This window comes from Orcinus orca, chromosome 3 (assembly GCF_937001465.1).
Source record: "Orcinus orca chromosome 3, mOrcOrc1.1, whole genome shotgun sequence".
Taxonomy (NCBI): domain Eukaryota; kingdom Metazoa; phylum Chordata; class Mammalia; order Artiodactyla; family Delphinidae; genus Orcinus; species Orcinus orca.
In genome coordinates, this window is record NC_064561.1 from 59716242 (window position 1) to 59742976 (window position 26735).

Here is a 26735-nt window from a genome sequence, read left to right on the forward strand (position 1 = left end):
CTTAAATGCTCAAATAACTGAAGAGCTCGATACATCCTTACTTATCACAAAAATAAATCTCTCTTTTAGTTGCTGCTTAGCTTACATGTGTTCTTAATTTCAAAATGATTTTTTCTTAGGGCGTTACTTTTTTTTTTTTTTTACTTTTTTTTAATTGTACAAATATTCAGGGTCTAGGGGTCTACTGTAAAATTGAATTCTGCAGTTATTCCTCGCAAATTGAAAAAAAAAACAAACTGGGGCAAATGCCACTGAGCTGCTAGTCTATTTCCTTTCTATATCTCTCTGGCACTCTTAGTGCTACTAAGGAGTAGAACTGTTAGGGCACAGTGCCATTTCTTATCACTGTTGCCATGCAGTTCAACTCCTGTGTTTTATGTTTTTTGTCTGTTTTTCTTTTCCCCTTTCTGGGGCTTACCTCCTGATACCTGCCTACTTCCTGGAAGTGGTGGGCAGGTAAGGTTTGTTTTTTGGTTTCTAATTACGTAATTTCCGAATCACTGCTCTGATCTGAACTTGGTCTTCTTTGGTCCATATTTTTACTGTTGCAATTAAAAAATTTTATAATTTAAAAATAGGCTCTAATCTGAGGATACTTTTCAAGTAGTATAGTTAACTGATGTCATCCTCCTCCCAGCAGCTCATCTATTAGGAATGAAGTTGAGGTACTTCGTTTCCACGTTTCTGGGAAGGATCCACAGTTGGAGGTTTAATGTAGTGGGAGTTCTTAGATGAGGAAGTTTGAACTCAAGATAACAAACACTAATGCTTGCCCAGTGCTCTACCTCTGCATCATAGTTGGAATTTAATTGTCCCTTTTGAATGTTTTAATCATTATATAACTAATCATATTGTCAACAGGTTCTTAATGAGGTAGGTGGCTAGTATTGCTGAGAAGTGGTCCTGCCATTTAGGTAAGACCACATAGACTCTCTAAACTGAGGACCTGACACCTACAGTGTATTTGCTTTTTCTCACAAAATGAAACCAGTTTTTGACTAAAGTTAGCTGGGATAATAGGATCATCACAAGTTGCAGTTTCTAGAACGAAAATTAGGTTGAAATCTCATCTGACCTAGAACATTGCACTTCAGGCATTCAGCAGCCTTCAGAAAGAATTACCTTATTTTGAGCTAGTTTCCTTGTTAGTTCACTGTGTGTCTCTTACTCAATAAAGCAAAATTTTTGTCCTGCCTTATCTAGGTCTTAAAGATGAGAAGTTGGATCCACTGAGTTAGTATGTTTCATTGGAAAAAACTGTAATTAAACTTAAGTTTAATCCTTATTTTGTATTGTATTTTTCATAAAAGCAATTTAAAATCTTACAAAAATTTCATAGCATTATTAGACACTGGGGTTATACAAATATCACACAGACATGAATTTGTAAAATCTTGAAAATTTGGACTTTTCATAAAACCCACCACATATCACTGACTGCTTTCAGAAATGTATTTCCAGGCAGTATGTTTTGACTCTTAAGCAAAATATTGCTTGCAATTAAAACATGCCACTCCACAGAATACAAAGAACAAAATTCTTTTTAATCTTTGACTCATTTTATTTTGGATATAAAACTTAGTGCCCTAAACAACTCTTACACAAACCCCCCCCCCATATATAAAGCCATGAAAGCATAGCACAGTTGAGGGTGGTATGAAATAAGTATGGGGAGTCTATTTCCCCTAACTAACCTCTACCCCATCCCCATTATATGGGTCATCCAGTATGAAATCTCCTGTGAAGCCTGGAGTTTGAAAATAACTGCTCTAGCTTTACTTACTCCTGATTCCAATCTCTAATAAGGGTGTTTGAAAGCATATTCTCTTAGGATTCCCTACAGTAAGCTTTTATTCAAGGAAGAGCTCAATGATTCATTGATTTCAAGAAATCTTTTCCGTGGTGATGAAAAAAATCGTATTACATTTTTCTAGTTAAAATTTTAGATGTGCTTTTTAAATATATCATTTGTTATTCACGAGTTACCCTTTCAGGGGTTTCCACATCAGAGGATTCAGTATCTTAAATGGATCTTCAGCAAGTAAATCTCTATATTGCAGACACATACATTCCTGGGGAAAAAATCCCCCAAATGGTCGCTTTTACTAATATGTTTTCTATGATAATTTTGGAAAAATCTTTATCTGATGCTTCTTCCATTGAAAGCTATAAGTTGTTTTAGCAGTTTACTAATAAGAATGTGCAAAGACTTTAAAGTCTGACTTAATTCAGCTAAGATGGACTTATATGTAATAGACTTCTATTTACTCTTCTAAAGAAAAGATCTTTTGAAATATTCCATTTTGAAGGCCATCAAAAGACTACAAGGCGTCTCCACTAATGCTCACTATGATCTGTACTGGTTTTAAGTGCTCAGGTACCACAAGACTACAGTTACAGTTTTTATACACGTTAAAGAGGAAAGCAAAAGATAATACATCTGATACACTTCCAAATTCATTTTCACTCCCTTTTCTTCAACTATATTTGATTATAAGGAAAGTACTTTTCAAGACATATAAGAAGTAAAGGAAGAAAATATTTTTAGGACATTCAGAATTCACTTAAGTTCACCATTTCTTTAGTTGAGGGCAGGGATGGGGAGAATTGCAGAAGGTAGTGAAGCCAAAGGTGGATCCCCTCCTAATTCTACTATTCTCATCATCTTAACCCATCTGTTCACTATTCCAGTCATTGCTACTAAGCATAGTTTTATCATAATATACATGGATGTCAAATTGTTGGCATTTAATAGATTAGAAATATTTTTTCCATCACATTATCCTACATGTTCATGGTCTTCCTTGATTTACCTTCCAGTATTTACTGGGCTTCACTTACCATTTATGTCTAGCTTAACTTTTTCTGACTTCACCAATTGCTGCTAGGAACGTGGCTGGTCATTCAGCAACGTAAACCATATCACAGGGGAAGACCTTGAAATATCTGGAGAGACTGCTCTGCTCCGAATACTCTCAATCCAAAGAGGTGCCGGGGAGCTGCATCTGTTTGCTGAAATTTTTGTCAGCTTTTTTTCACTGTGGACAATAAAGCTGGAGAGAAAAGAACCAAATAACCCAACAGGAAATAAAGATGAGTGCTTAAGAGTTGATTTGAAGTAATCTGAAGCCCACATCTCGAAGGCTTGCTGGACCTATCAAACTTTTCAACTTGTCAGATTGAAAACAACTGTCAGAAGACCTAGAAGAGTACAGTGTTGCTGTGACTCAGTGGTGTATAATGCAGACCATCTACCAGTTGGGGAAGGAATCAGTTGTAACAGGTATTTTAAAATTCAGCATCCTTAGAAATCTGTAGCAGAATTAATTCTGTAAAAGAGAAGACAAAATAAATCAGGTCATCAGTCTTTTTTTAATGCAGCTTAGGGATGATGTACCTGCTATACTTAAGTTGTCATTTATCTTATTTGTAGTGATAAAAATAAAATCTATTTCCTTTATCTTTCCCAACTAAATACATTTTTAGTTTCTGTGGAAAAGGAAGAGTTATTTTAGTTTTTGTTTTTTCCTTCAGCTTTTATACTGTCAGTCTGATTCAGAATTCTCCAAGCTTGATTCTGATTCTATACAACCAGAAAAACCACACAAGCATATTATAGGAAAAGTTAGTTAATATAAATGGCTTTGCATAGTGAATGTAAATATTATAGTCAAAATTAATTTTTAAAAGTTATGTCTTATACTGTGAAAGGATTCTAAATTTTAAAAGCTCATCGCAAACTTCCTAGCCTTACTATTACATAAATATATCTTTGAACTAGTTTGTGGTTCTGTTGAAAAACAAAATCAAGTTAATCTGAAGTTAATTTACAGATAGGAGTGGATACATACTTTCCAGATTTCAGACTGAGGGATAGAATCTCCTGGTTAGTTGTATAAAAATAAACATTCTTTCTCCTTTCGCAGATTTGTAAAGAAAACTTAAATGTATCTATTAAGTCCTGAATTTGTCACATTAATTCTCCAACCCTGTTTTAACTCCTCCCCCCCCCTCTCTTTTAGGAACAAAGGGATTCATTCCTTCATTCCTTATTTTAACTGTTGCAGTGAAGATGGGTTTTTGGACTTTAGAAACCAGGAGACACCACCTAAACTACAAGACAAACCAAGGACTAATTGCACACTGAGGAAAAGAATACTTAGTACTTGAAGATTGAATCTTGAATACCTGCTGAATGCTCCTATTGAGATTTTTCCTAAACAAGCATCTGTAACATTTTAGGACAATTCACCGGAAAAACATTGATCCCTGGGTGGAATATCCTACCATTGGCCAGTCTGAATCTGGATTTGACTGCTCTATTCTACCAGGAATATTGTTAGGCTAGCCTTTAACCAGCCCCTAAACAATTGTAATCATTAATTGACCCAGCAGTTCTTCAAATATCAGATTAAAAGATGAACAGATACAATTCTTATCCCTATTAAAGACACAAGAGTTTTCTAATATTTTGACTGACAATGTAACTTATGTTTTCTTTGTAGTTTGTTAGTGACAGTGGTTTTCATTTTAATGCTGTTTAGATATTCAACATAGTACAGGTTTCCCCTGTCTGAAAGTAGGGCATTCGAAACCTTTCCTAAGCTAAAGTGGCATAAAGCAAAGAAGCAGTTACCTTAGGATACGTGTTGCTGATAAATTGAGATAATGCATAGATGCTAACAGACACAGTTCAAAGCTGTGGCGGCTTGAGGCTGATGGTAGCTCCCAGGGAAAGAACTTGGCGGTGCCTTTATCACTCCTCAGGAGTGCCATTGTCACTACTCAGGGTGCTGCCTCTAGGTTTGCTGTGAAACGCTGAATGCTATTTTTGCTTTTTTCGTAAAAGCAAAAAATCTTTGGTTAGTGAAAACAGGTACTAATGTAGGCCTTTCATAAAATGTGAAGTGGCATAAAGGGAACTTTTTGAAAAGTAGGGGGATACCAGTAATTATTCAGTATCGTGCAATTGTGTAAAAAAGCTACAGTAAAAGAAAACCCAACAATTTTAGTGGTTGTGAAAACATTTTTATTGTATTTAATGATAATTGCAGGACTTGAAACCAAATGCTCCTCAGGATAAGGGTCATTGCTATTTAGCTAATCCATAGTTTTAATTTGCTTTAAAATATTCCTGTATTTTAACATTGGAACTAAGTTACAGTGTATGGTCAGATTTTTAAAAATTTAATTCAGGTTTGATTTGACAGCCTTTTCTTTTTGTGGTTTTACACTGCTAATCCTATTTAATAACATGCATCAGAAACGTAGTATTCCTGTGGCAAAGTACATTTTCAGAAAATTTCATTATCTTTCACTTTTGGCATTTGCTTTATGAACTTAGTGCTAGGACAGGCAGCAAAAGCCTGTTTTGCACCTACTCTGTTGTTAAGGCACTGTGGAGAGACAGAAGTATAACACTCACATCTTTGTCTTCGGAGCTTGTCACAATATAGTTTTCAAATGAATGAAGATGACTTTCTGCCCTCAAATGAAAAAACCAAGGCATACATGCATGAAAAGTAAATTACAGAACTATTTCATTTATCCCACAAAGCCTGCTGGAGATGATCCTGCAAATGTTGAAGTGTCAAAAAAGGAGCAGCTTATGATTGACAAAAACATGGTTTGTGCTGAGGAAGTGAGTGATTAGAGTGAGCTAGAATGAGCTATATAGGTTGGCTATAAGAGGAGGGATTGGACCAAGGGTCGTTGATGACTTAAAGGAGGCCTGTAGGTGAGAGAAGGTGCTGATGAGATTTTCATGATATTGAGACAGCATATTCCCTTTAGCTATAGATAAAGCTTGTAGGTATTAGAAATGGGTGTATTTCCTCTGATTGCCTTCAGCTGTAGATAGAACATGCAGCTATTATTGCCTGAGCCTCCTATTCAAACCTGCCTTTATGTGGAAGCCCTGAGGTCTGATTTGTGGAGGAGGAGAAGTGTATTTACAGGGTGGGGAGGCTTGAAAGTAAAGCCAGAAAGCCTCACTCGTTTACATTTTCAAATCTGTGGTAAAAAAACTAGTCTCTCTAGTGTAACTGATAGACAGACGTAAAGAATTTTTAAAGGTCTAAGGTTTCTGTATAAAAATCATATACTTACCAGGTTTGTGTTCAGTGGAATAACTCAGATAATTATGCCTTGAATACATTTATTATTAAAGCCTTTTGTTCCTCGTTTGTATCAAATAATGTACAGAAAAGTTCCTGCTCACAGTATGATTAAAACTACTTTCTAGTTGATAAAGCAATCTTATTTTTTATTTATTTGACTAATAAACACAATGTATTCTAGGTACTAGAAATACAGAAGTAAACAAAAACAGGCTTATTGGAATTACCACTAATTCTCTTGAGAACTGTATGCTGGACGGGAAGGCTTTAATTCACTGTATACCACTCTGCCTAGAGGCATCCAGTACAGAAGTTTCCGGGTTTTTTTATTTTAAACGCTAACCTGACCTAGTGATTTTCAAATAGATGAAAATAACGTATGAGTTACCATTCTAAAGTAATTATTTCCCTACTTTGGGTGTGGTTAAGAAAATTTTTTTAACTTGGAGTTTAACATTCTTTTTTTTCTGTTTTGATTTTTTTTTTAATAGGTTTCTAAGCATGAATCAAGGAACAGAAGAAGCAGAGCAGATGATCGGAGCAGCATTTGTTTCTCCCCAAATCTAGAAATTTTAGTTCATTATGTACACTAGCCAGTGGTTGTGGACAACCATTTACTTGGTGTAAAGAACTTAATTTCAGTATAAACTGGCTCTGGGCAGCACTGGTGATGCTGTGTCCTGAGTTGTAGCCGCTGTAATTGTGAATATTAACTGAGATAGTGAAACATGGTGTCCAGTTTTCTATTGCATTTTTTCAAGTGGAAAAGTTAACTAAATGGTTGACACACAAATTGGTGGAGAAATTGTGCATATGCCAATTTTTTGTTAAGATCTTTTATTTTGAACTATACTGCTTTGAGATCTCATTTCAGAAGAACGGCATGAACAGTCTTCAGCCACAGTTGTGATGGTTGTAAATGCTCACAATTGTGCATTCTTAGGGTTTATCCATCCCTGGGGTTTGCAAGTTGTTCACTTAAAACATTCTTAAAATGGTTGGCTTCTTGTTTGCAAGCCAGCTGATAATGGTAGCAACCAAAGATTCCAGTGTTTGAGCATATGAAAGACTCTGCCTGCTTACCTGTGCTAGAAATAACAGCATCTAAAGTGAAGACTTAAGAAAAACTTAGTGACTACTAGATTATCCTTAGGACTCTGCATTAACTCTATAATGTTCTTGGTATTAAAAAAACAAGAAAAAAGCATATTTGTCACAAAAATTTAGTTAACATCTTAAACTGAACATGTATGTATGTTGCTTAGATAAATGTAATCACTGTAAACATCTATATGATCTGGGATTTTGTTTTATTTTGAAACGGGAGCTTTTTTGTTTACAAGTTCATTAAAAAGTATAAACTGTTTCTCTAAGGAAATGAGATTTTTTTTAAACAAAAAAAATGCCTTGCTGACTCACTATGAAATCAAAATCTCCCCAATTTTTTAATAGACTACTTCAAGTCATTTGTTATGTAACATTCTTTTGCGAATCATTGTAGATTTAGTGTCATGACTTTTTCTCAGATTTTTTATTTAAAAATATTTTTTTTCCCTGAAGCGGAAAGGCATTCTTTCATTTTTCTTTTTTTATGACTTGTAGGCACAATACCTAGTGCTGCAGCTGCAACTGCCAGGACTTGGTATTGTAACTTTTGCAGCCTCATACTAACAGCTGGACTGATTTTGAATAAGAATGAAAGCGTTAAAGGGTTTAACTACAAAATGAAGCTATTGTTTAAATTCCTTGTTGATTGGCTCTAAGCAGATTGACTCCTAACCTTGGAGAGCATCATACCCTGTGAGGTTCTTGTGATTGCTGACCCTCCCTATCCCCCACCCATTTCTATAAATTATCTGCAGTTCATCTCTCAGTCTTATGTGTGGCTCTTTTCTTTTTCTGACCCAAGAGAAAGAAAAGCTTAATAACTAATTCATTAGTGTAATTTATTCATTTATAGCACATCAGGATAAGTTAAAAGAACTTTTGTCTAAAAATGCTGCCAGGCGCCTATTTGTGTAAATGCAGGTATTTTGTAAAATAACCTTGAAATTGTAAATTGACATGTGTTTGGTCAGATTGTGTCAGGTTTGTTTTCTTCCTTTTTTTTTCTTTTCATTTGAAAACTACGTTAGCAATAATTAATTCAATGATGACCACATTCTGCCATTAAAAGATATATTAGCACCATCATACTGCAGAAATCTTAATGAGTATGAACTTTGGGGTAGGCAGCTTCTTTGTTTCCTTTCTATCCACCCGTGTTGGTTAAGGTATTTGTTTCTTGACTAATAAACCCTTTGATACTTTTAGCCAGAAATCAGTCTCTTAAAGCTATTTTTGAGTATAGTTTGTGTAAAATAAAAATGTTTAGCTTTGGTAATAACTTTTCCAAGCTGAACTCCCTCTAGCAAGATATTTTTCAGTGCTTTTATTTACTATGCACTTAGACTATGCACTTTTTCTGAAATATTTTTGTAACACTTTTTTGTATTTTTGCCATTTGAAAAGGTTGTGGTGTAGTTGGTCTGTAATTAAGTTGCAGATTTAAAACTGCTGTTAGCTTTGTAAATCAAAATATAGGTGTTTTTGTCCTGGTATATTGTCATTCCATCTGCAGCTGGAGCTGGAATACCATTGATCTTCTAGCTACCATTCATTTTCTTCACAGTTCACAAAAGAAGAATGTGAAATTCAGTGAATGCTGTTACTAATCCTGTCGGGAGATGAATCTCATTTCACCAAAATTAAATTATGTTTTTCCACTAAAATGATGATACAAGTTGAAGACACATCACTCTGAAATTGGAAGACCTCACCACTTAAGGCTCCGCAGTGGCTTACTCAGCTGAACTCTAGGTTACTGCTCTTTACTTTGTTCACCCATTGGGGGGTGCAGTTTTTTAAATGTTGGGAGATGGTCATTCTAACTACTGTTGAATGTCTCTGTTTTGGGAAGGTATAACAAGAAAATAAAAAAGAATATATATGAAGGGAGAGACTGGTTATCTCCTCCCATATGGTTGTGCTCATGCTCCTATGGCCTGCAAGTGGAATTTTGGAGGATTGCTTTTACTATTATTTTCTATCAACAAATATTAAGAGATTTTTCTTATTTCTACTAGTCCTTGCAATGTTTTGAGCAGATTATACTTTAATAATTATAAATTTAATTCCATTATAATAAAAATACCAAACAAAAGGATTTTAGAATCCAAGCCACTGAGCTAGTTTTCTCTTAAAATTTGCTGAAATATTGAGATTAACTAGAGTGAACCATGGGAGAGGGTGGCCTAGATATTTTCAGCTTACCTCCTAAAAATTTGCCAGTAGTTTGTGAGATAGTTGACTCTCTCTGAGCCAGACTGATAGCAGAGCAGTATTTTAGGTTTTCTCTTTGTCGGTTTTTAGGCAGTGATAACCGTGTGACCAACGTGTAAGTAGGTCCGTGAGGTATAGTAAGATGTTACAAACATAAAAATTTTAGGTATCTCAGATGTGCTGTTCCTTTTGAAGTGAGACTATACTATAATCACGTGATGGTTGCTCACAACATTTGGGGGATTCCCCCCCAAAAAAACCTTCCACTCTTCTCTGGAATATATTTATTGACAAACTTTTAGTGCACTTCTCATCTTTCACACAGCCTAAGATGGCGATGAATTGAGTGTAACTTGATCTAATCAGGCTATGCATTTTGTATTTAATCATCAGATAGTATATTGTTGAAGTAAAATGATTTATATTCTGAAATGACATGTTAGGCCAGTTTTAAGGACATATGCAAATGGTATAGTGGAAATGTTGAGCAATATCAGAGCCGTTAGAGAAGCTAGCTGTCCCAAGACACACTTTAAGTTGGTCAAATTCACTGTGTCTGTCACTTGGGGCTGTGGACCCACGGTGGCTGGAGTTCTACGATGAGAACAAAGGTGCAGCAAGTTTGAGAGACCTGGGAATTCACACTTAATTCTGTTGTTTGGTCTCTGCTCCTTTTCAGCCAGGTGGGGCAAATTGTTCATTATACCTTTTACTTTTACCAAACGAGATCACTTAAAGAGGTTTTTCAAGAAGCTCCTACTACGTTGTTGCCTTTCATGTACATCTATCTGGATTGGAATTTTGAAGAAATGTTTGTAATATTAATGATTGTTGTTAGTATTGGGAGCAATGTTGAGATATTTGGTGTCAGTACCACCCAGGACCTGAGAGTCAAAGCACCTAACTCATTAGATGACTCCTACATGAGTAGAAGAGTAAAATGGAGGTGGAGAGAGTCTTAAAGAGACCAATAGATCCGTGTCCTTCATCGTGCGGAGGCTAGCCAGAGCAATATAAATCATAGTTATTCATCTGATAGTTAAATTAAGGATTTTTATCTGGCCATTTATCATTCCAATCATGTGCATTTTTCTTAGGTAAATATTTGTAAGAAGAATTTGAAGAAATGATTTTAGCTGTTTTCCATCACAGTGCACCTTCCAGTTTGACTTTAGGGTGTCAGAAACTGCACCAGCTGCAGAATTCAAAGGTGACCAAGATAATTCCATTTTAACAACTCACCGTGTAGTAGAGGAGATAGCAATTTTGTGCCCCTAAGTTACCATTACTAAAGAGTGAGCATTTGGATGCTGTGGGAGCACTTAGCAGGGACATCTAACTCTTGGCGTTGTTTAAGGCTTTTGGAAGAGTAGGCTAGAAGTCTAAGCAAGTGTGGGAGCAGATTCGTTAGATGGGGAGCAGCAAATGAAAGATGTGAACTACAGATAGGTAAGTGTGGCGGGTAGAGAATAAAATACAGAGCCATTTAAAGAATGGACAATATTGAAAGCGCCCTTTGGAAGGACCACAAAGTATTGATTGAGGGATAAATTGGAGGTTGGGAACCCATTTAAGTTGTTGTAAGAGACCAGGATCATCCCACAAAAGGAAAAGCGTTGTGGAATACCTGTGACTGAATAGGAAACTAACCTATGCAGAGAGTCCAAGCAAAGAGAATATAGCAAGGGAGGATTAGATCATTCATTGGGACTGAAAAGAGGACGGAGGTTGAACTCCCATTGTTCTTAGAAAATCATGAGAAGTGCTGTAAAATCATATGAGAAATGGTGAAGCATCTTACCTGCTGAAAGTAGTAAGAATCGTGGTTGTATTTTAGAGGAATTTGTATGGTTCAGTTCTCCAACATGGTGACTGTGTTTCATTTGGAGGAAGTGGAAAGAGGTCATTCCATTTTAAAATGAAATTTAGCAGTTCTTTGAGTTGCTAACCTTCAAAAACTACTCTTATTTGCCTTTAGCAAAATTCAGGTGTTTCATATCTACATTTCTTTGATGCCATTAAAAATGTTAACACAGATTGCTTTAACTTTATACTCAGGAGTCAAGATAAAAATTTTTCTTTTCATTGATGAAATAAATTGCCCATTTATCTACTAAATAAATAATATAGTCATTGTTCAAACCAGCAAGACAAGCAAGAGCTTAATACTAGGTCATCTTAGTGAACCACGTCAAGACCCTGTGTTTTATATAGTCCTTTAGTTGACAAGGTGCTTTTTAAGCTTTTTCATTTTGTAATTTATCTTGATATTATTTAAAACAAAATTACAAGAATAGTAATTTGCTTATGCTCATGACACAGATTCAACAGTTGTTAACATTTTGCACCATTTACTCTACTGTTTGTACATTTGCTCTTTAAACATACACTTAGCCATTTGAGAGTGGGTTGCAGAATCATGACCCTGTACACCTAAGTGTAATTTCCTAAGAACTAAGATGTTATTACATTAACCATGGTGCAATTATCAAAATCAGAAATTTTTAATATTGACCCAGCTTTCTAGTCCAGTCTATTCAGTTTCATCAATTACCCCAGTGTCTTTCATACCTTTTTTTTTTTTTTTTTTTTTGGAGTTCTGTCACAGATCCAACAAAAGGATCAGTTCTTGTGCTTTGGTTGTTTGTGTAGCGTCTTAATTGGGGACAGTTCCTCACCCTTTGTCTTTAATGAGTTTAGTATTTGTGTGTGTCTATGTAGTAATGTTTCATTTACTTCCCAGCTGTGTTCACTGAGGGCTTGCCTAGAATCCATGGTATTACAGTAGCAGTGAGCACACCTAACACCTAGATCTTGATTCCTAAATACTAAAAGAAACCATGGCTCCTTGGAGAAATGTTTGACTTCAGGGCTGGAGCGGAGAAAGTACAAGATGAACCTGGAACGTTCTTTCTGCCAGAAAAAAAGGAAATCTCAAAAAGTGATGGGTACATGTTGGCAGGGACACAGGAGTCACTTGAAGGGTTCTTACTGGCCAAATCTATCAATTACATTAGCAAAATAATGATAGCAACTTAACGAATAAGAACACATAATTTACATATTGATATAAAAAATGAAAAGGGGAAGTAAAAAGTCAGCTAATAAAGGTGAAAGTAATGATGCGTTAGAAAAGTCATTTAGCAAAAAGTGGCAAGCGCAGGTTTGACTAGTAGAACGTTCACATTGTCTTAAAAGTGTCTCCCTACCTACTGAGTGCTTGAACACTTAGAAAATATTCTTAGCTTTTTTGAACCTCATTCTCAGTTTGAAAATGGAATGATCGTCCCCATTTTAAAGATTGGCATACTAAGCTTTCATAAAAGTCCTGCAGAATTTGAATTTATGTAGAACTTTATGATTTTCAAAATTATGTACATCATCTCAATTCTCTTAACAATTGTATGAAACAGTTACTGTTATTCCCATTGGATAACTGAGGACAGTAGGACTACCTTAGGCAAGACAGCTTAGTTAAGTTTTGCAGAGCCACAACCTAAAGCTGATTTTATTTAGTTTTTCATACTGTTAAGCAGTGGTGTCCCTTCCCGTTTTTCACCATTTTAAACCTAGAGATTGGTAATGTTATTTATATAGTGCTATATGCTAAGCATTTTTCTAAACGCTTTACCTGGATATGCCTAATTGTCACAGCTTCCCCTAAGGTAAGTCCTGTCTCCATTTTACTTTTGAAGATACCAAAGCAGAGGGTTGGAGGAGGTACTTCTGTTACTCTTGGTTTCATAAATGAGAACTAACTATACCCCTTTTAACATAATTTATATTGTCTGTGTGTCTTAAACGAGTACCAAACAGGATGGTAGGAGCGGAGTTAAAATCCAAAATTACATGATAGGAAGGGTTTCATAAACAAGTCATCCACTTAACTGTTGGGCTGTTAGTAGAGTCCACATTTAGGACCAAATACTGGAACTTGTATTCTCTAGTCTCTTAAGAGATCAATTGATGTATGTGGAGCCCAAAAAGATGTACAGATGTGCTCAAGTTCCCACAACCAAGACTAGAACCTAGGCCAAACAGTACAGTTAACATTAAAAAAAAAAAAATGGTTTTCCTAGTGGCACTTGCCATTAAGCCAGAGTGATTCTTAGATATATATTGCATCTATCAGCCAATCCTTACCTAGTTATCACCAAGTACCTCACCTGTGTGTTGTTAGGAAAAGAAATTGTCAGCCAGTTTTGCTGCTAAAGAGTTATTAAAAATTGAAATTAATTTTTTAAAAATCAGCTTAAAACTGTTGATTGAGGTTGTTAGTATTGGATGGGTTTAAGATGTTATCCATATCTAATGTAAGTAGGATGCATTAATAAAATTCAGGGACTTCCCTGGTAGTCCAGTGGGTAAGACTGTGCTCCCAATGCAGGGGGCATGAGTTCAGTCCCTGGTCGGAACTAGATCCCACGTGCATGCCACAACTAAGTCCACATGCCGCAGCCAAAAATAAATAATAAATATTAAAAAATAAAATTCACATTCTTGATAAAAAATAAATTTGATCAAGTTATTTTTGCCTGTGGTTGTAAACATTTCGTTTACAATTTTGGAGCAGTTCCATGTAAACAGGTTTATAGAGGTAGGTTATTCTAATGTACTAGTATTTTCTCACCCGCTAGTACCATAGTACATTTATAGCCTGTTAATTTCATTTATGGTTTAGAATGTATTACGTAGAAAAATGTAGCCTTGTCTTACCATTACCATATTCAGTCACCATTACTGATGCAGAGAAGTGAAATAGTTTGAATAACCATTGGAAACAATTTTGTCAGGCAACCATCCATTGGTTCTCTGCCAGTGGACAGTGGCACAAATCTTGGTGGTGGTGAAGTGCTGTATTAGATTTTTGGGATTGGAAGGTGGGAGGTAGGTATTTTTAGAAACTGCTCTCAACAGTTGCTAAGTAAATATTTTTTTATTAACTGCAAAACTGATTTGCACTGTGCTAACATGCAACTCCATTAAAAATGTAATGTTTTAGTCTAGATCTAGACACAGTAAAACGAATAAATTAGCCTCTAGGTTTTGTGTGTGTGTGTGTGTGTGTGTGTGTGTGTGTCTACCAAAAAACATGAAGGTAAATACTTTGGACAATTTTTAATATCCTTGACTATCCTGCCCCCTTGCAAAATGGCGAAGAATGTTAAGTTATTGCTTTATCTTGAGTGTTATATAATGGTGTGCATAATTTTTCAAGCCTGAGTACAAAAGTGCAAGTTTTGAGATTAATAGATAATAGAGATTAATAGTAGAAATTAGTAATTACTAATTAAGTAGTAGTAATTAAAATTATCAAGTAATTTTACTTGATAAAATTATAATAGGGATTAATTTTACTTGAAAACAGATTAGTAATTAAGGAGTATGTAATGGGTCTCTTTAAGTGCCAGACACTGCCACTCCCTGGGAATTCAGGGGTGACAGTTCACATGAGGCTATGCAATATGGGATGTTACCAAAATGGATTCAATACTAGTGGAACAGATGGAAATCGGAGAAGATAATCTCTGGATTGCATTTTGAAGGATAAGGAAGTACCTGAGTAATATGTAAATCATACATAATTTTTCTACAAAAAGTTGAAATAATACAGAAGTTTAGTAGGAGAAGTCCCATGCAGACATGTCCTTATCCAGACAGTTACACAAGCCCTTGCATTGCCATCAAGGAGGAGATCTGAGAACAATAATGACATAAATGACCTTAAGTGGTAGGGGCAGAGGAGAGTGATAAGTTGAGAAAATCCAAGCAGCAAGCATAAACTCAACTTTAAGGAAATGTGTTGGGCAGGGTGGGCTGTTGATAGGATGGTTTTCAGAGCAGTCCCAACAATAGAGTATCTTCTTCATTCCTTTGTACCAAGTTCAACCCTCTGCAATGTCCTATTCATGAAGCTAAGTTGCTTCAATAACGGTTTCATATATCAGTGGTGGTGAGGACTCCTTGGGTTCTACTGCATATTAAAGCAAGTCTTTGTAGGATTTTAAGGTTGATAATCTGTCCCTGTGAGATAAATACATTGTAATGTCTTTAAAAATGCAACTTGTCTACAGTTTTTATCTTTAGAGGAAAATGTGCTGTATTTATAACAACATTAGGAAGGAAAATACCGTAATACTGTGCATTGTCAGCCAGGAGAATATTAAGCCTAGTGGATATATTTTGCCGCTTGCAAAATGTGGAGGTACTCAGCTCTGCTTTTTTTGTCTCTAGATACTATACATGGAGTGGTAACAGGCTAGGATGGGTAAACAAGAAAACAGCAATGCATGGAAAGTAAACAATAAGGTCATTGAATCTTGAAGCTCTGATCTTCCTTTGGAATAATACCCTGTTCAAGGTCACAGAGCTGATTAGTGGCAGAGCTAGGAAAGAACCCAGCTGTGGCATCTTGTCACTAAATTGCCATTCTAGGCACAGGTCAGTGGTTCTCTTAAGTAGAGTTCCAGAACCAGAAGCAGTAGCTGGGAACTTGGCTAGAGATGTGAATTCTCATGCCCTGCTCCAGACTTACTTAATGGAACTCGGGATGGAGCCCAGCTATCTGTGTTTTTAGGAAGACCCCTTAAGTATTCAACTCATGTTCACTAAAGCATGAGTAACACTGCTTCATAGGTAAAAGATTTGCCACTGACTGTGGAAAGCTGAAGCATTCTCTTAGCTCACGAAAACTGCATCTCCTCCCAACTCCACATTTGGTGACATGTTGGTGACTTGAAAGCTGTGGTGGGAAATTAGAAAACCCTGCATACCAGGGCTTTCCCACCACCCCCTATCAGTTTATCAGCATACCACTGGCTCCAGATTACAAAGTTTATCAAGTTTCTTTGTCCTCACATCTTGAGTTAAAATTACTTTTATAATGATTGAGGTAGAATCTCTTCAAGTTGGAAACTTTAAAAAAGTGTTAATTTAGGAGAGAAATCTGATTTATACATCTTAACAGGACTTCACTTTATCTAAACCAATTGTCCATGAATCCTGTGAAGCACTCTGCACACGTGCGCACGCGCACACATTTTGACTAGCTTTAAGGCGGGCCAGCAGTGTCCCAAGCCAGAGGTGTTGATTACAGAGTTACCACTACATCAGAGATGATTGTTGAAACTCCAGGACTAGAGTTTTTCCAGACTCAGCTTTTCATCTGGATATGAAGAGGGTTGAGCACAGAAATCTGGGGCGATACAAGGATAAAGAATAATGAATTACTGAAGAAAAGTGGGGAATAGTCACAAAGGAGGACATCCAGAAAGTCATCAGTGTTCTATGAAGAGGTCAAGAAGGAAGCTATATTGTTTATTAGTCAAGGTGGTTCATGCTGCTTGCTGCAACAAAGTCTAGAATAATGGCTTTATGCAAAAAAAAATTTCTCGGTGTGAGTAGAGGAGGCTTCCATCCTCCCAAGCTGATGCAGCAGGGCCCAGATGCTGGAGACACACCGGCAGTGAACTGCCTCAGCAGGATTGACATGTGTTACTTTTTTTCACAGACCATTGTCCAGAACTAGTCAGGCCCACTGTATCTGCAAAGGAGGCTTATAAATGCAGGGGCACAAGTGGTTTGCAAGTACTGTAATAGAGAAAGTTGGGTGTGTCAGAGAACAGACTCTGGCCTCTGTACCTCAGGTAGCCAGGCTAGATCTTCAGGAAGGCAGATCCTGGAGCCAATAAACTCTGATGGCTCTTTGGCACAGGTTCCTCGCTTCTCTTTCAGGGCTAGTCACATAGGAAAACACGCCATGAAGTCACTGTTGCTAGGGAATACATAAACACAGCAAGAAATAATCTGCCTATCTGCTGAGGGTTTAACGTTGCAACCTTCCCATAAATGACCAACAGCTGTTTGACCTTTGCAGGGGCTGTATCTCCATGTTGGCATAGGAATAAGGAAGAAAAGAGTATGTATGTATCTACCCTGCTAGAACAGGAATTTCTTTTAGGGCAGAAGCCATAAGTTTTTTTCCCTTGTATTCCTAGTCTAGTACAAGGAGATGATCAGTAAAACCGCTATTGAATGTTAATGCAGACCAGGATAGTATTAGCTTTCTTTCAGCAGTAGAATGCTGATGATTCATTGGATTTGTGGTCAATTAAAACCACATTATCGGGCTTCCCTGGTGGCACAGTGGTTAAGAATCCGCCTGCCAATGCAGGGGACACGGGTTCAAACCCTGGTCCGGGAGGATCCTACATGCCTCGGAGCAACAAACTCGTGCCACAACTACTGAGCCTTAGCTCTAGAGCCCGCGAGCCACAGCTACTGAGCCCACGTGCCACAGCTACTGAAGCCTGCATGCCTAGAGCCTGTGCTGTAGAACAAGAGAAGGCACTGCAATAAGAAGCCCGTGCACCGCAACAAAGAGTAGCCCCCGCTCGCCGCAACCAGAGAAAGCCCGTGTGCAGCAATGAAGACCCAACGTGGCCAAAAGTAAATAAATTTATTAAAAAAAAACAAAACCCTACATTATGTCTCTTTCCAAGATCTGTTGCCAAGCCACATCTATCTTGGACATTAAAAAAAAAAAAAATTTGCCTGCCTGCTGATGATTTTAGAATCAAAGCTTTTAAATGACCACCATTAATCAATACTACTCCCAAAAGAGAGCAGGAAAAGCTCTTGAGACTAAGCTTCTTGAAAATAGAATTATAATCTTCCTAACTGTTAAAAGGAATTTTACCCATACTTGATCTTGGGTGTGTGTGTGTGTGTGTGTGTGTGTGTGTGTGTGTGTGTGTGTGTGTGTGTGTGTGTGTGTGGTGTTTAAGGATGTTTTCAAAGGATCTTGGGTGTGTGTGTGTGTGTGTGTGTGTGTGTGTGTGTGTGTGTGTGTGTGTGTGTGTGTGTGGTGTTTAAGGATGTTTTCAAAGGGTCAGTGTTGCAGGCCTGCTTAAATCTGACAATTTTAATTCTTATTCTTTCTCCAAACCGTGGTGCTGACCCTTCAAGCAGACTTGAAAACTTAAGTGCTTTCTTATGTTTGCCTAATGTTCAAGAACCTGCCATCCCTTCTTTCCAAAAGATGGTGGAAGATGAAAACTTATTTGGGCCTGTTTACTAGTGGGCTTCAGAGCTCCCAATGGAGGTGGCTTGTTACTTTGATAACATTGTGTGCCTAGTGATTTGCCACACATAGTGTGTGATAAACTCTCACCTGTGGCTTTTGTGCAACCTGAGGTTGAAGATCCATGCATTGCAATGGCTAGCTAGTGTCAAGGTTGGCTCATCATGTCTACAAATGAACCTACAAATTTGCCTCCTTAAACCTGTTCTTCCTCCTATAATTATCTCTTGATGAATGGAAGCTCCCAAGCAGAATACCTGGGAGCCATCCTTGACTCATCCATCAGGTCCATCTCCTCAGTCTCCTCACTGGTTTTGCCTAAATTTGGCCTTTATCATCTCTCCTCTGTACTCTTGCAGTAGCCTCTGATATAGTCTCCTTACGTTGAGTGTAACTTCTCCAGTCCATTCTCTGCATCATTCTTCCTGAATGTGCCACCCCTTTCCCCACTTACTTTCAGGATAATAACCAAAGTCCATGATCTGTCCCCTGCTTACCAAGCTATTCAACCTCATCTCTTAGCTTCTATCCCCAGCCCCAATCTCCATCCTAACACCTTACACTCCAGATACACTTGCAGTTTCCAGGACTCACTGTGCTGTCATGCCTTCACATACTTCTCTGTGCTAGAAATGCCTTCCACTTTCTCCTCCAGTATGCTCACTTGTTCAGTTCAAACAGCTCTAGGAAGCTGTGGCACTTAGTGAGGAACTGGGGCCCACACTCTTCCAGAGCAACTCTGCTCACTGTTGTCCTTTGAAAAAAACACATGGACAAATTCCAGTCAGACATTTTACATCATTCCTTTTTCTCTTTGAACTCCTATTTCCATTCCACTTTCCCCACAGGATTTAATCATACATGCAATTCATTTTCATTCCTTACTGTCTTCTAATGATTGCCATGTTGTGTTTCTTTGAAACAAAAATATGCACTTAATTTCAATTTTAATTTTTAACTTCTTGTGACCATAAACCTTGAAGTGTTATTCTTCTGGTTACAGTTGCCATTACAGTTATTACATGTAATTGATCAAAGCTACATAACTGCATCACAAAGTTTGATAACAATTTGAATACAGAGAGTTCAATTTTATTTAATGAGATGGAATTCTGTAATACATGTTCATGTATAAATTGATAAATGTTAATTTATTTCTAGATTGAGACAGGAATCACCATCAATACTATCCCTATTTTTCATTTTTTTTTTAGATACTGGGGGTAGGAGTTTATTAATTTATTTATTTTTGCTGTGCTGGGTCTTCGTTTCTGTGCGAGGGCTCTCTCTAGTTGTGGCAAGCGGGGGCCACTCTTCATCGCAGTGCATGGGCCTCTCTTGTTGCGGAGCACAGGCTCCAGACGCGCAGGCTCAGTAGTTGTGGCTCACGGGCCTAGTTGCTCCGCGGCATGTGGGATCGTCCCAGACCAGTGCTCGAACCTGTGTCCCTTGCATTAGCAGACAGATTCTCAAACACTGCACCACCAGGGAAGCCCCCCTATTTTTCATTTTAATTCATGTATAAGTTAAGAAGTCTTCACAAAATTATATGCAACCGGAAGAAGTTTTGTTATTGCAATGTTACTCAGTTCTTTGCATTCTTTTCAAGATATATGCCACTTAAGAGATCTTTTACTAAAAATCAGCGAACAACTCCATTAGAACTTCCTTCAATGTTGTACCATGGCAACCTCTTTTCTCTAAGGCTGTTTCCCTGAAGGAGCTCCTAGAACAAGGAAGAGCAGTTTTACAACATGCCCACTGGTTGGAGGCCCATGAGAGCAGAAGCTTGTTGGCTAGGGCTACCCTCAAGGCCTCAGGCTCCTAAGCCCACAATGGGGGGGGGGGGCACTGATAGTTTTCTTCTAGCTCTCACTCCTTTCCCTCTCCAGGTTTGAATCTCTTTATCTGGTGCCTGAAACTCCCTTGAGCTGAGTATCAGGATTGTATTCTTCCTCCCATCCTTAGCAACCCCTCTTCCTGAGTTGACTGTCTCTGCAGGACAAAGATTCACCAGGTGTAATCAGCAAATCAACTCTGATCTAAAATGATGGTGCCGCTCTTAAAAACAACATCAACAAAGAGATAGCCTCTGAAAGCTGGCCTGCTACATTCACCTCCTGGGTTCGAAATGATGTGCTTTTTAAAAGACAAGTTTGCTGAAAGCTTTCAGTGTCAGCTTTCTGAGCCATTTACAGTCTGCTCTTACACAATGTAGGGAACTAGCACGCTCTACTCAATTCACTAAACCACTCTGGAAAATTGTGTGCTGCCGGCCCCATTTTGCCTCCGTTAGCATTTTAGTTCAGGGCATTAACTTTGCTTTTGTACCAGGGCCTACTTGGATCCGTGCCTGTTTCTGACCACATTCATTATCTCAGGTTTCACCAGGGCCCTCTCCTTGGCTCGCTCCCATTTCTAACAAAGATGGAGTCATAACATCAAAGCTGTGTGCATTGGTAACTTCCTCCTGGGTTAACCTTTGCTCTGAAACAGAATCCTCCATGCTGCTGGAAGGTGACTTGATGCCTTGGGAATAGCACGGAAGCTAGTGGAGACAGAAGACGGAAGACCAAAGTTAGACGACTTCACTCTGTCACAAACAGTGACCCTGGTTAGCTCCTTCCTCACCCCGACACTCAGTTACTGCATCTAAGCAATTGGATACAGGTTTTGCCCTGTTCTCCTACCTAGGATCAAGGGAAAGGCAAAAGTTTTGCTATGTTTAGAACAGTGCCAAGCTTACAGTCGGCTGTTGAAGAATGTTAGCAGCCATTATTGGTATCCAAGAGGAAAATATTCCCCAGAATTTGAGGCCCAGTTCACAAGAACATCTTTCTCATGATCTCAGGGAACATGGATCCTGTGGATTTTGATGGAGGAAGATGGAGATCCAACTGGTGGTCAGGTCTAGAGAGTTAAAGCATTATCTCCTAAAGCACATCATCCAAGTGGGAAAAGCAAGAATCGAATTGCTGAGGCCTGGGCTGGCGGGGAGAGGGGACGGAGGGGCTGCCTTGCCAGCTTGGACGCACCCCGCTGGTTTCCACAGCTCTTCCTGGGGCGGGTGTGGGTGAGTCATGGTAGCTGCATATCTGGGCAGCAGTTAGCCTACCTGCCTATTGCAGGGGATGCTGGGGACACCTGGGAGAGCCAGTTCTGCCCCAGGGTGGCTGCCCGGAAGAGCCTGCACTCCCAGTCCTAAAGTGGGTGATAGGAAATGCTCCCAGTGGAACAAGGAAAAGAGGATGTGCTGGACAACCATGGCCCACACTATCCTCAGACAACTGTAGTCCATCCAGAGCAGAGACCCACCTGTAGACAGGAGCTGGGAAAAGCAGCGTGAGTGGTCAGGGGCTCAGAGCTGGAGTCTCAAGGGATCTGAGTATGGCTTCTGGCTCCACCACCTCCTGGCTGTGTGACTTTAGGCAAATCCCTCAATCTCTCAGCTCTAAAGGAGGGGATGATACCTGTCCCCTGGGGTTTTAATGAGAATTCAATAACATTTTGTAAAACACACCAGTATAAAGGTCTCTCTGCAGATGTCTAGCCGATGGAGTTGGAGACCTTCCAGGCAAAGCTGAATCAAGGGGGACTTCCCTGGTGGCGCAGTGGTTAAGAATCCGCCTGCCAATGCAGGAGACACGGGTTCAAGCCCTGGTCCGGGAAGATCCCACATGCCACAGAGCAACTAAGCCCGTGTGCCACAACTACGGAACCCGTGCTCTAGAGCCTGCGAGCCACAACTACTGAGCCCACGTGCCACAGCTACTGAAGCCCGCGCACCTAGAGCCCATGCTCCACAACGAGAAGCCACCACAATGAGAAGCCCGCGCACCGCAACGGGCTTACCACTAGAGAAGAGTAGCCCCCGCTTACCACTAGAGAAAGGCCCCGCTTACCACTAGAGAAAGGCCGTGCGCTGCAACAAATACCCAACACAGCCAAAAATAAACAAAGAAATAAATAAATTTATTTAAAAAAAAAAAAAAGCTGAATCAAGGACCTGAGGCTGGAAAGTGATGTCCTGAGAGTCGAGGAGGCCACAGAGATTCAAGGGGCTGAGTGGCGGGGTTGGGGGGAGGAGGAGTGGAGGAAGGTGCCTCAACTGGGAGGGTCTTGAAGACCAGTTTACAGAGACAGACTACTCTTTAGGCTACAGGGCGCTGTGAATGTGACTGCAGGGGGTAGGTGTGCCTTCAAAACTCGGGAAGGGGGGCTTCCCTGGTGGCGCAGTGGTTGAGAGTCCGCCTGCCGATGCAGGGGACACGGGTTCGTGCCCCGGTCCGGGAAGATCCCACATGCCGCGGAGCGACTGGGCCCGTGAGCCATGGCCGCTGAGCCTGCGCGTCCGGAGCCTGTGCTCCGCAACGGGAGGGGCCGCGACAGTGAGAGGCCCGCGTACCGCAGGGAAAAAAAAAACACGGGAAGGCAGACCGGTACTGTGTTTTCAAGTCCAAGTTTTGGCACATTTCCTTGGGGAGATGACACGGGCAATGAGGACAAGGCAAGACATCAGCCTACCTGGGACACACCCACAAGCAGGTATCAGCTTCACACCTCACCCCTGGGAGAGGTAAGAAGCCACTGGGTGACCAAGGTTCAGCTCTAGGAGACTCTGGGTGTGAGGTCCTGGAGGCCCAGGCCCAGGCCCAGTGTATAGAGCAGGCGCTCAGTGGGCTCTCTGGATAAGGTGTAGAGCGAAGGACAACCAGGAGCCTCTGGCCCCGCCCTGTATTTTTGAAGGAGGGACAACCGGCCAGAGCGGGGAGCTTGATGTACACAAGCCACACAGCAGGCGGTGGGTGAGCCGGGCCTACGAATTCAGGGGCTCCTCCCTTCCTCCACTCCAGCCTCCCCCTATAAAAAGGCACCTCCCCACCCCCCAGCTGGCAGCAGCTCTCAGAGCAAGAGAGGAGGGTGCCGCCCTGCCTCCCGTGGTCTCACAGTCTCCACCTCCTCTCTCCCTCTCTGTCTACGGTCAGGAACTTCTGATAAACCTTGCCAGGCAAACTTTGCCTCCTTGGAAAGCCTCCAGAATAATCACAAGGAAACAGCCCACGCCTGCATTCTGCATTCTCGAAAACCCTTCACCCTCCCTGTGCAGAGAGACTTGGGGCCGCTCCTCACCCGCTGGCAGCCTGTCCTGGTAGCCTCCACACACGGGGAGAAGTCCCTTCCCCTTCTCTCCACCGCCCTGGACGGAGGCCACAGTCCACAGGAGAAGCCGGGGTAGGAGAGCAGAGACGCAGTGCCGTGAGTGAGCCTCAGGACTTGCCTCTCCGTGGTCCTCCTGCAGTGTCCTCCCAGTGCAGCAGCAACAGCCCAGTTCCCCTTCACAAATATCCTGCCAGGTCACGTCAGCTCTCCGATCAGAACCCTGCCTCAGTCTGGGTAAGGCCCCAAATCTACACAAGCCCTACCCTCGCCGGGCCCTCCATCACTTCCCTGACCTTATCTGTGTGGCTCTCCCTTAATCTCCCCTCCACCCTGACCCCCCACTGCCAGGCCTGCGCCCACCCAACTGGGGCGTTTGCACGGTCCCCAGAGTCCTCCTTCCCACCTCTGCTGAAATGTCAGCTTCTCAGGGAGAAGGCCTTCCGGGACTATTCTCTTGGCAGATGCAGCCTGCCCTTCATTCCTCACTCCTCTCCCTGTTTTATTTTTCTCCAGTTAACATACCGGCTACTTTACTTATTTTAAAGTGACAATCATCTCAGTCCCAGCTAGGATGATAGCAACAGGAGAGCAGATGTTCTGTTCCCTGCTGTATCCCTGGGATGCGGTGCGGTACTCAGCACACAGCAGGCCCCCACAAATGCCTTTGAACGCTGAAGGGATGAATGAGGGGATGCGTAAATGAATTAAGAGAGCACTATATGCTATTTTGCCCTCCTGGGCAGGGGACGTTCCCTCCCAGCTATGGAAATCCTGAAAAGCGCTAGATGTGGACTTTTGTAAGAGAGAAGGGACCAAGCTGTGGGTCAGGCTCTTGGCTGATAAAACCACCAGGTACAATCACCTTCTCCCCCCACCTCATCCAAACACACTTCTTTTTTTAGAGAGAGCTTAATCCACCAATTGTCACTCTTGACTGAATTTTCTGCAGGTTTTGTTTTGTTTTGTTTTTTACATCTTTTTAATTTATTGGAGGGACCATAAAAGGCACAGATCTGAAGCATGCCGCTTGGTGAATTTTTACATATGTGCACACCTGGGTAACCACCACACAATTCAAGATCTGAGCCGTTTCATCACAAGAGGCGTCCCCAAATGTCCCTACCCTCCTGACAGTATCATACAGTATGGGCGCTTTTGCGTCCGGCATTGTATCTGTGAGGTTTCCCTGATGGTCCGGTGTCACAGGAATTTGTTCTTTTTTATTGCTGTTTATAGTCCTCTTCACATCTTCTTGAGTGTGGATTACATGATCTGGACCAGTTCTTTCATCGGCCTCACAAAGGACATGGGGAGCCGCCGCACACTCGCTCAGCCGTCTGGTCTGTGGCTTTCCGTGGGTACATAGGCTACAGAGAGACTCGGTTGCTCTGCTCCAGACTTGGGGACCTCATCAGAGCCCGTGGAAGGCAGAACAGCATCGTGGGCAAGGGCTCAGGCCTTGGAATCAGGCTTGGGTTCAAATTGCTCATTGTCATTTCTTGGCAATGTGACCTTGAGCAAGTCCCTAACCCTTTGTTTCTTTTCTTCATCTGTAAAATGCAAATATAGTTAAACTACTGGCTGTGTGTCACTGCTGTGAAGACTAAAGAAAATGACCCATGAGTGTGGTGCTCAGGGCATGGTAGACGCTTGATAAATGCTAGTTATTCTTATTACAGCTTCTAGCACCAGACACTCTTCCAGAATTGTCTTTATCAGGATCTTTGCCCCACAGGCCAATCCAGAGCTATTTCCTGGCCATCTCCCCTCACCCCCACTGGGCTGCCTGCTCAGGCCTCAAGTTCCCCAACTTTCAAAGCACTTTTGTAAATGGGCACAGGGGAGCAACTGGAAACCAGAAGAAACATGAGGAAGCGCACATATACATTTACAAGCACCATAATGAAAGCTTTGTATCCTCAGTGGCTAAGATTCATTATCAGGTCTTTCCTGCTGCACTTTGAACTTGAGCTTCACAAAGTGCTGAGTGAAGAGGTAGCTTAAGTGCAGGAGGCAGGCACCAATCTGAGATTCAATCTGCCCCCGACCCCTCCATGGAGATGCCTGAGCAGCTCACAACCACCCATGAGGGGCTGGCTGTTGCCTCCCAGCTAGGGAGCTGCGGTCCCCACCAACACGGCCACACACGAAGGAGGCCTGGGCACATTGTGGGATTCCCAGTGTCACCCCATGATAGCCCCTGGGGCTTCCAGCCTGTCCAGAACACAGAGACGTGGCACACGCCGTGGCTTTGTCAAGGGTACCTTGGGGCACTTGGTCACCCCACCCACCATCCGTGATGACCTAGGAACCATCATGAAGGACTGATAACAGCTGCAATAGTATTTGACATGGGCGACAATTGACAGTCTCTCGGTCACAGATGAAGTAGGACTCAGAGCGTTGTCAGAATCATCTCTGTCCTTGTTGGGGAGAAATCTCAGTGCTCTCAGAAGGCGCTGAGCCCCTCCATCCTTAAGGTCCTCCTTGCAGTGAAATTCTGGAGCCACATTCCAGGGGTACACTTGCACCGTCCCTGCGGCAGTCGCCCCGCAGGACACGCTGCAGCACGCTGGCAGCCACTGTGCAGCAAATAACAATATGATAATAATGAGCATTTGTTGAATGACGATTCTGTGGCAGGCGCTTCATGCCTTAGCTCATTTAATCCACTCAGCGATTCTGTGAGGTGGTGCTGTGGGTTGAATTGTGTCTTCCTCAAAAAGATGTTGAAGTCCTAACCCCCAGTACCCGGGCATGTGACCTTATTTGGAAACAGGGTCATTGCAGATGATGAAATTAAGATGAAATCATAGGGTGGGCCCCCTCATCCAGTACAATCAGTGTCCTTATAAAAAGGGGAAATTTGGACACAGAGACTTGCACACATGGAGAAGGTCATGTGCAGACGAAAGCAGAGATTGGGTGATGAATCTAAAAACCAAGGAATGCCAAAGACTCCCAGAAAACCCCCAGGAGCTAAGGGAGAGGCCTGGATCTAATTCTCCCCTACAGTCCTCAGAAGGAACCAACCCTGTTGACACCTTGATTTC

At 40.9% G+C, this 26735-nt stretch overlaps 1 protein-coding gene across 10 annotated transcripts in view; it reads left to right on the plus strand.

Annotated features, from left to right (window-relative positions):
- Window positions 1-7485, plus strand: part of CSNK1A1 (casein kinase 1 alpha 1) — a 49473-nt gene extending 41988 nt beyond the window's left edge. For 4 of the 10 annotated variants that reach the window (XM_004280365.4, XM_033406797.2, XM_033406798.2 and 1 more), the window contains one exon: window positions 6611-7485. In XM_004280365.4, coding sequence (XP_004280413.1) covers window positions 6611-6618 — 8 coding nt within the window. In that variant the 3' untranslated portion in view covers window positions 6619-7485. Of the gene's footprint in view, window positions 1-1203; window positions 1332-2888; window positions 3284-4022; window positions 6257-6610 lie in introns of those variants that run through there. The other 6 variants (XR_004477177.2, XR_004477178.2, XR_004477179.2 and 3 more) reach the window with 2 other exon arrangements.
- The last annotated feature ends 19250 nt before the right edge of the window (window positions 7486-26735 follow it).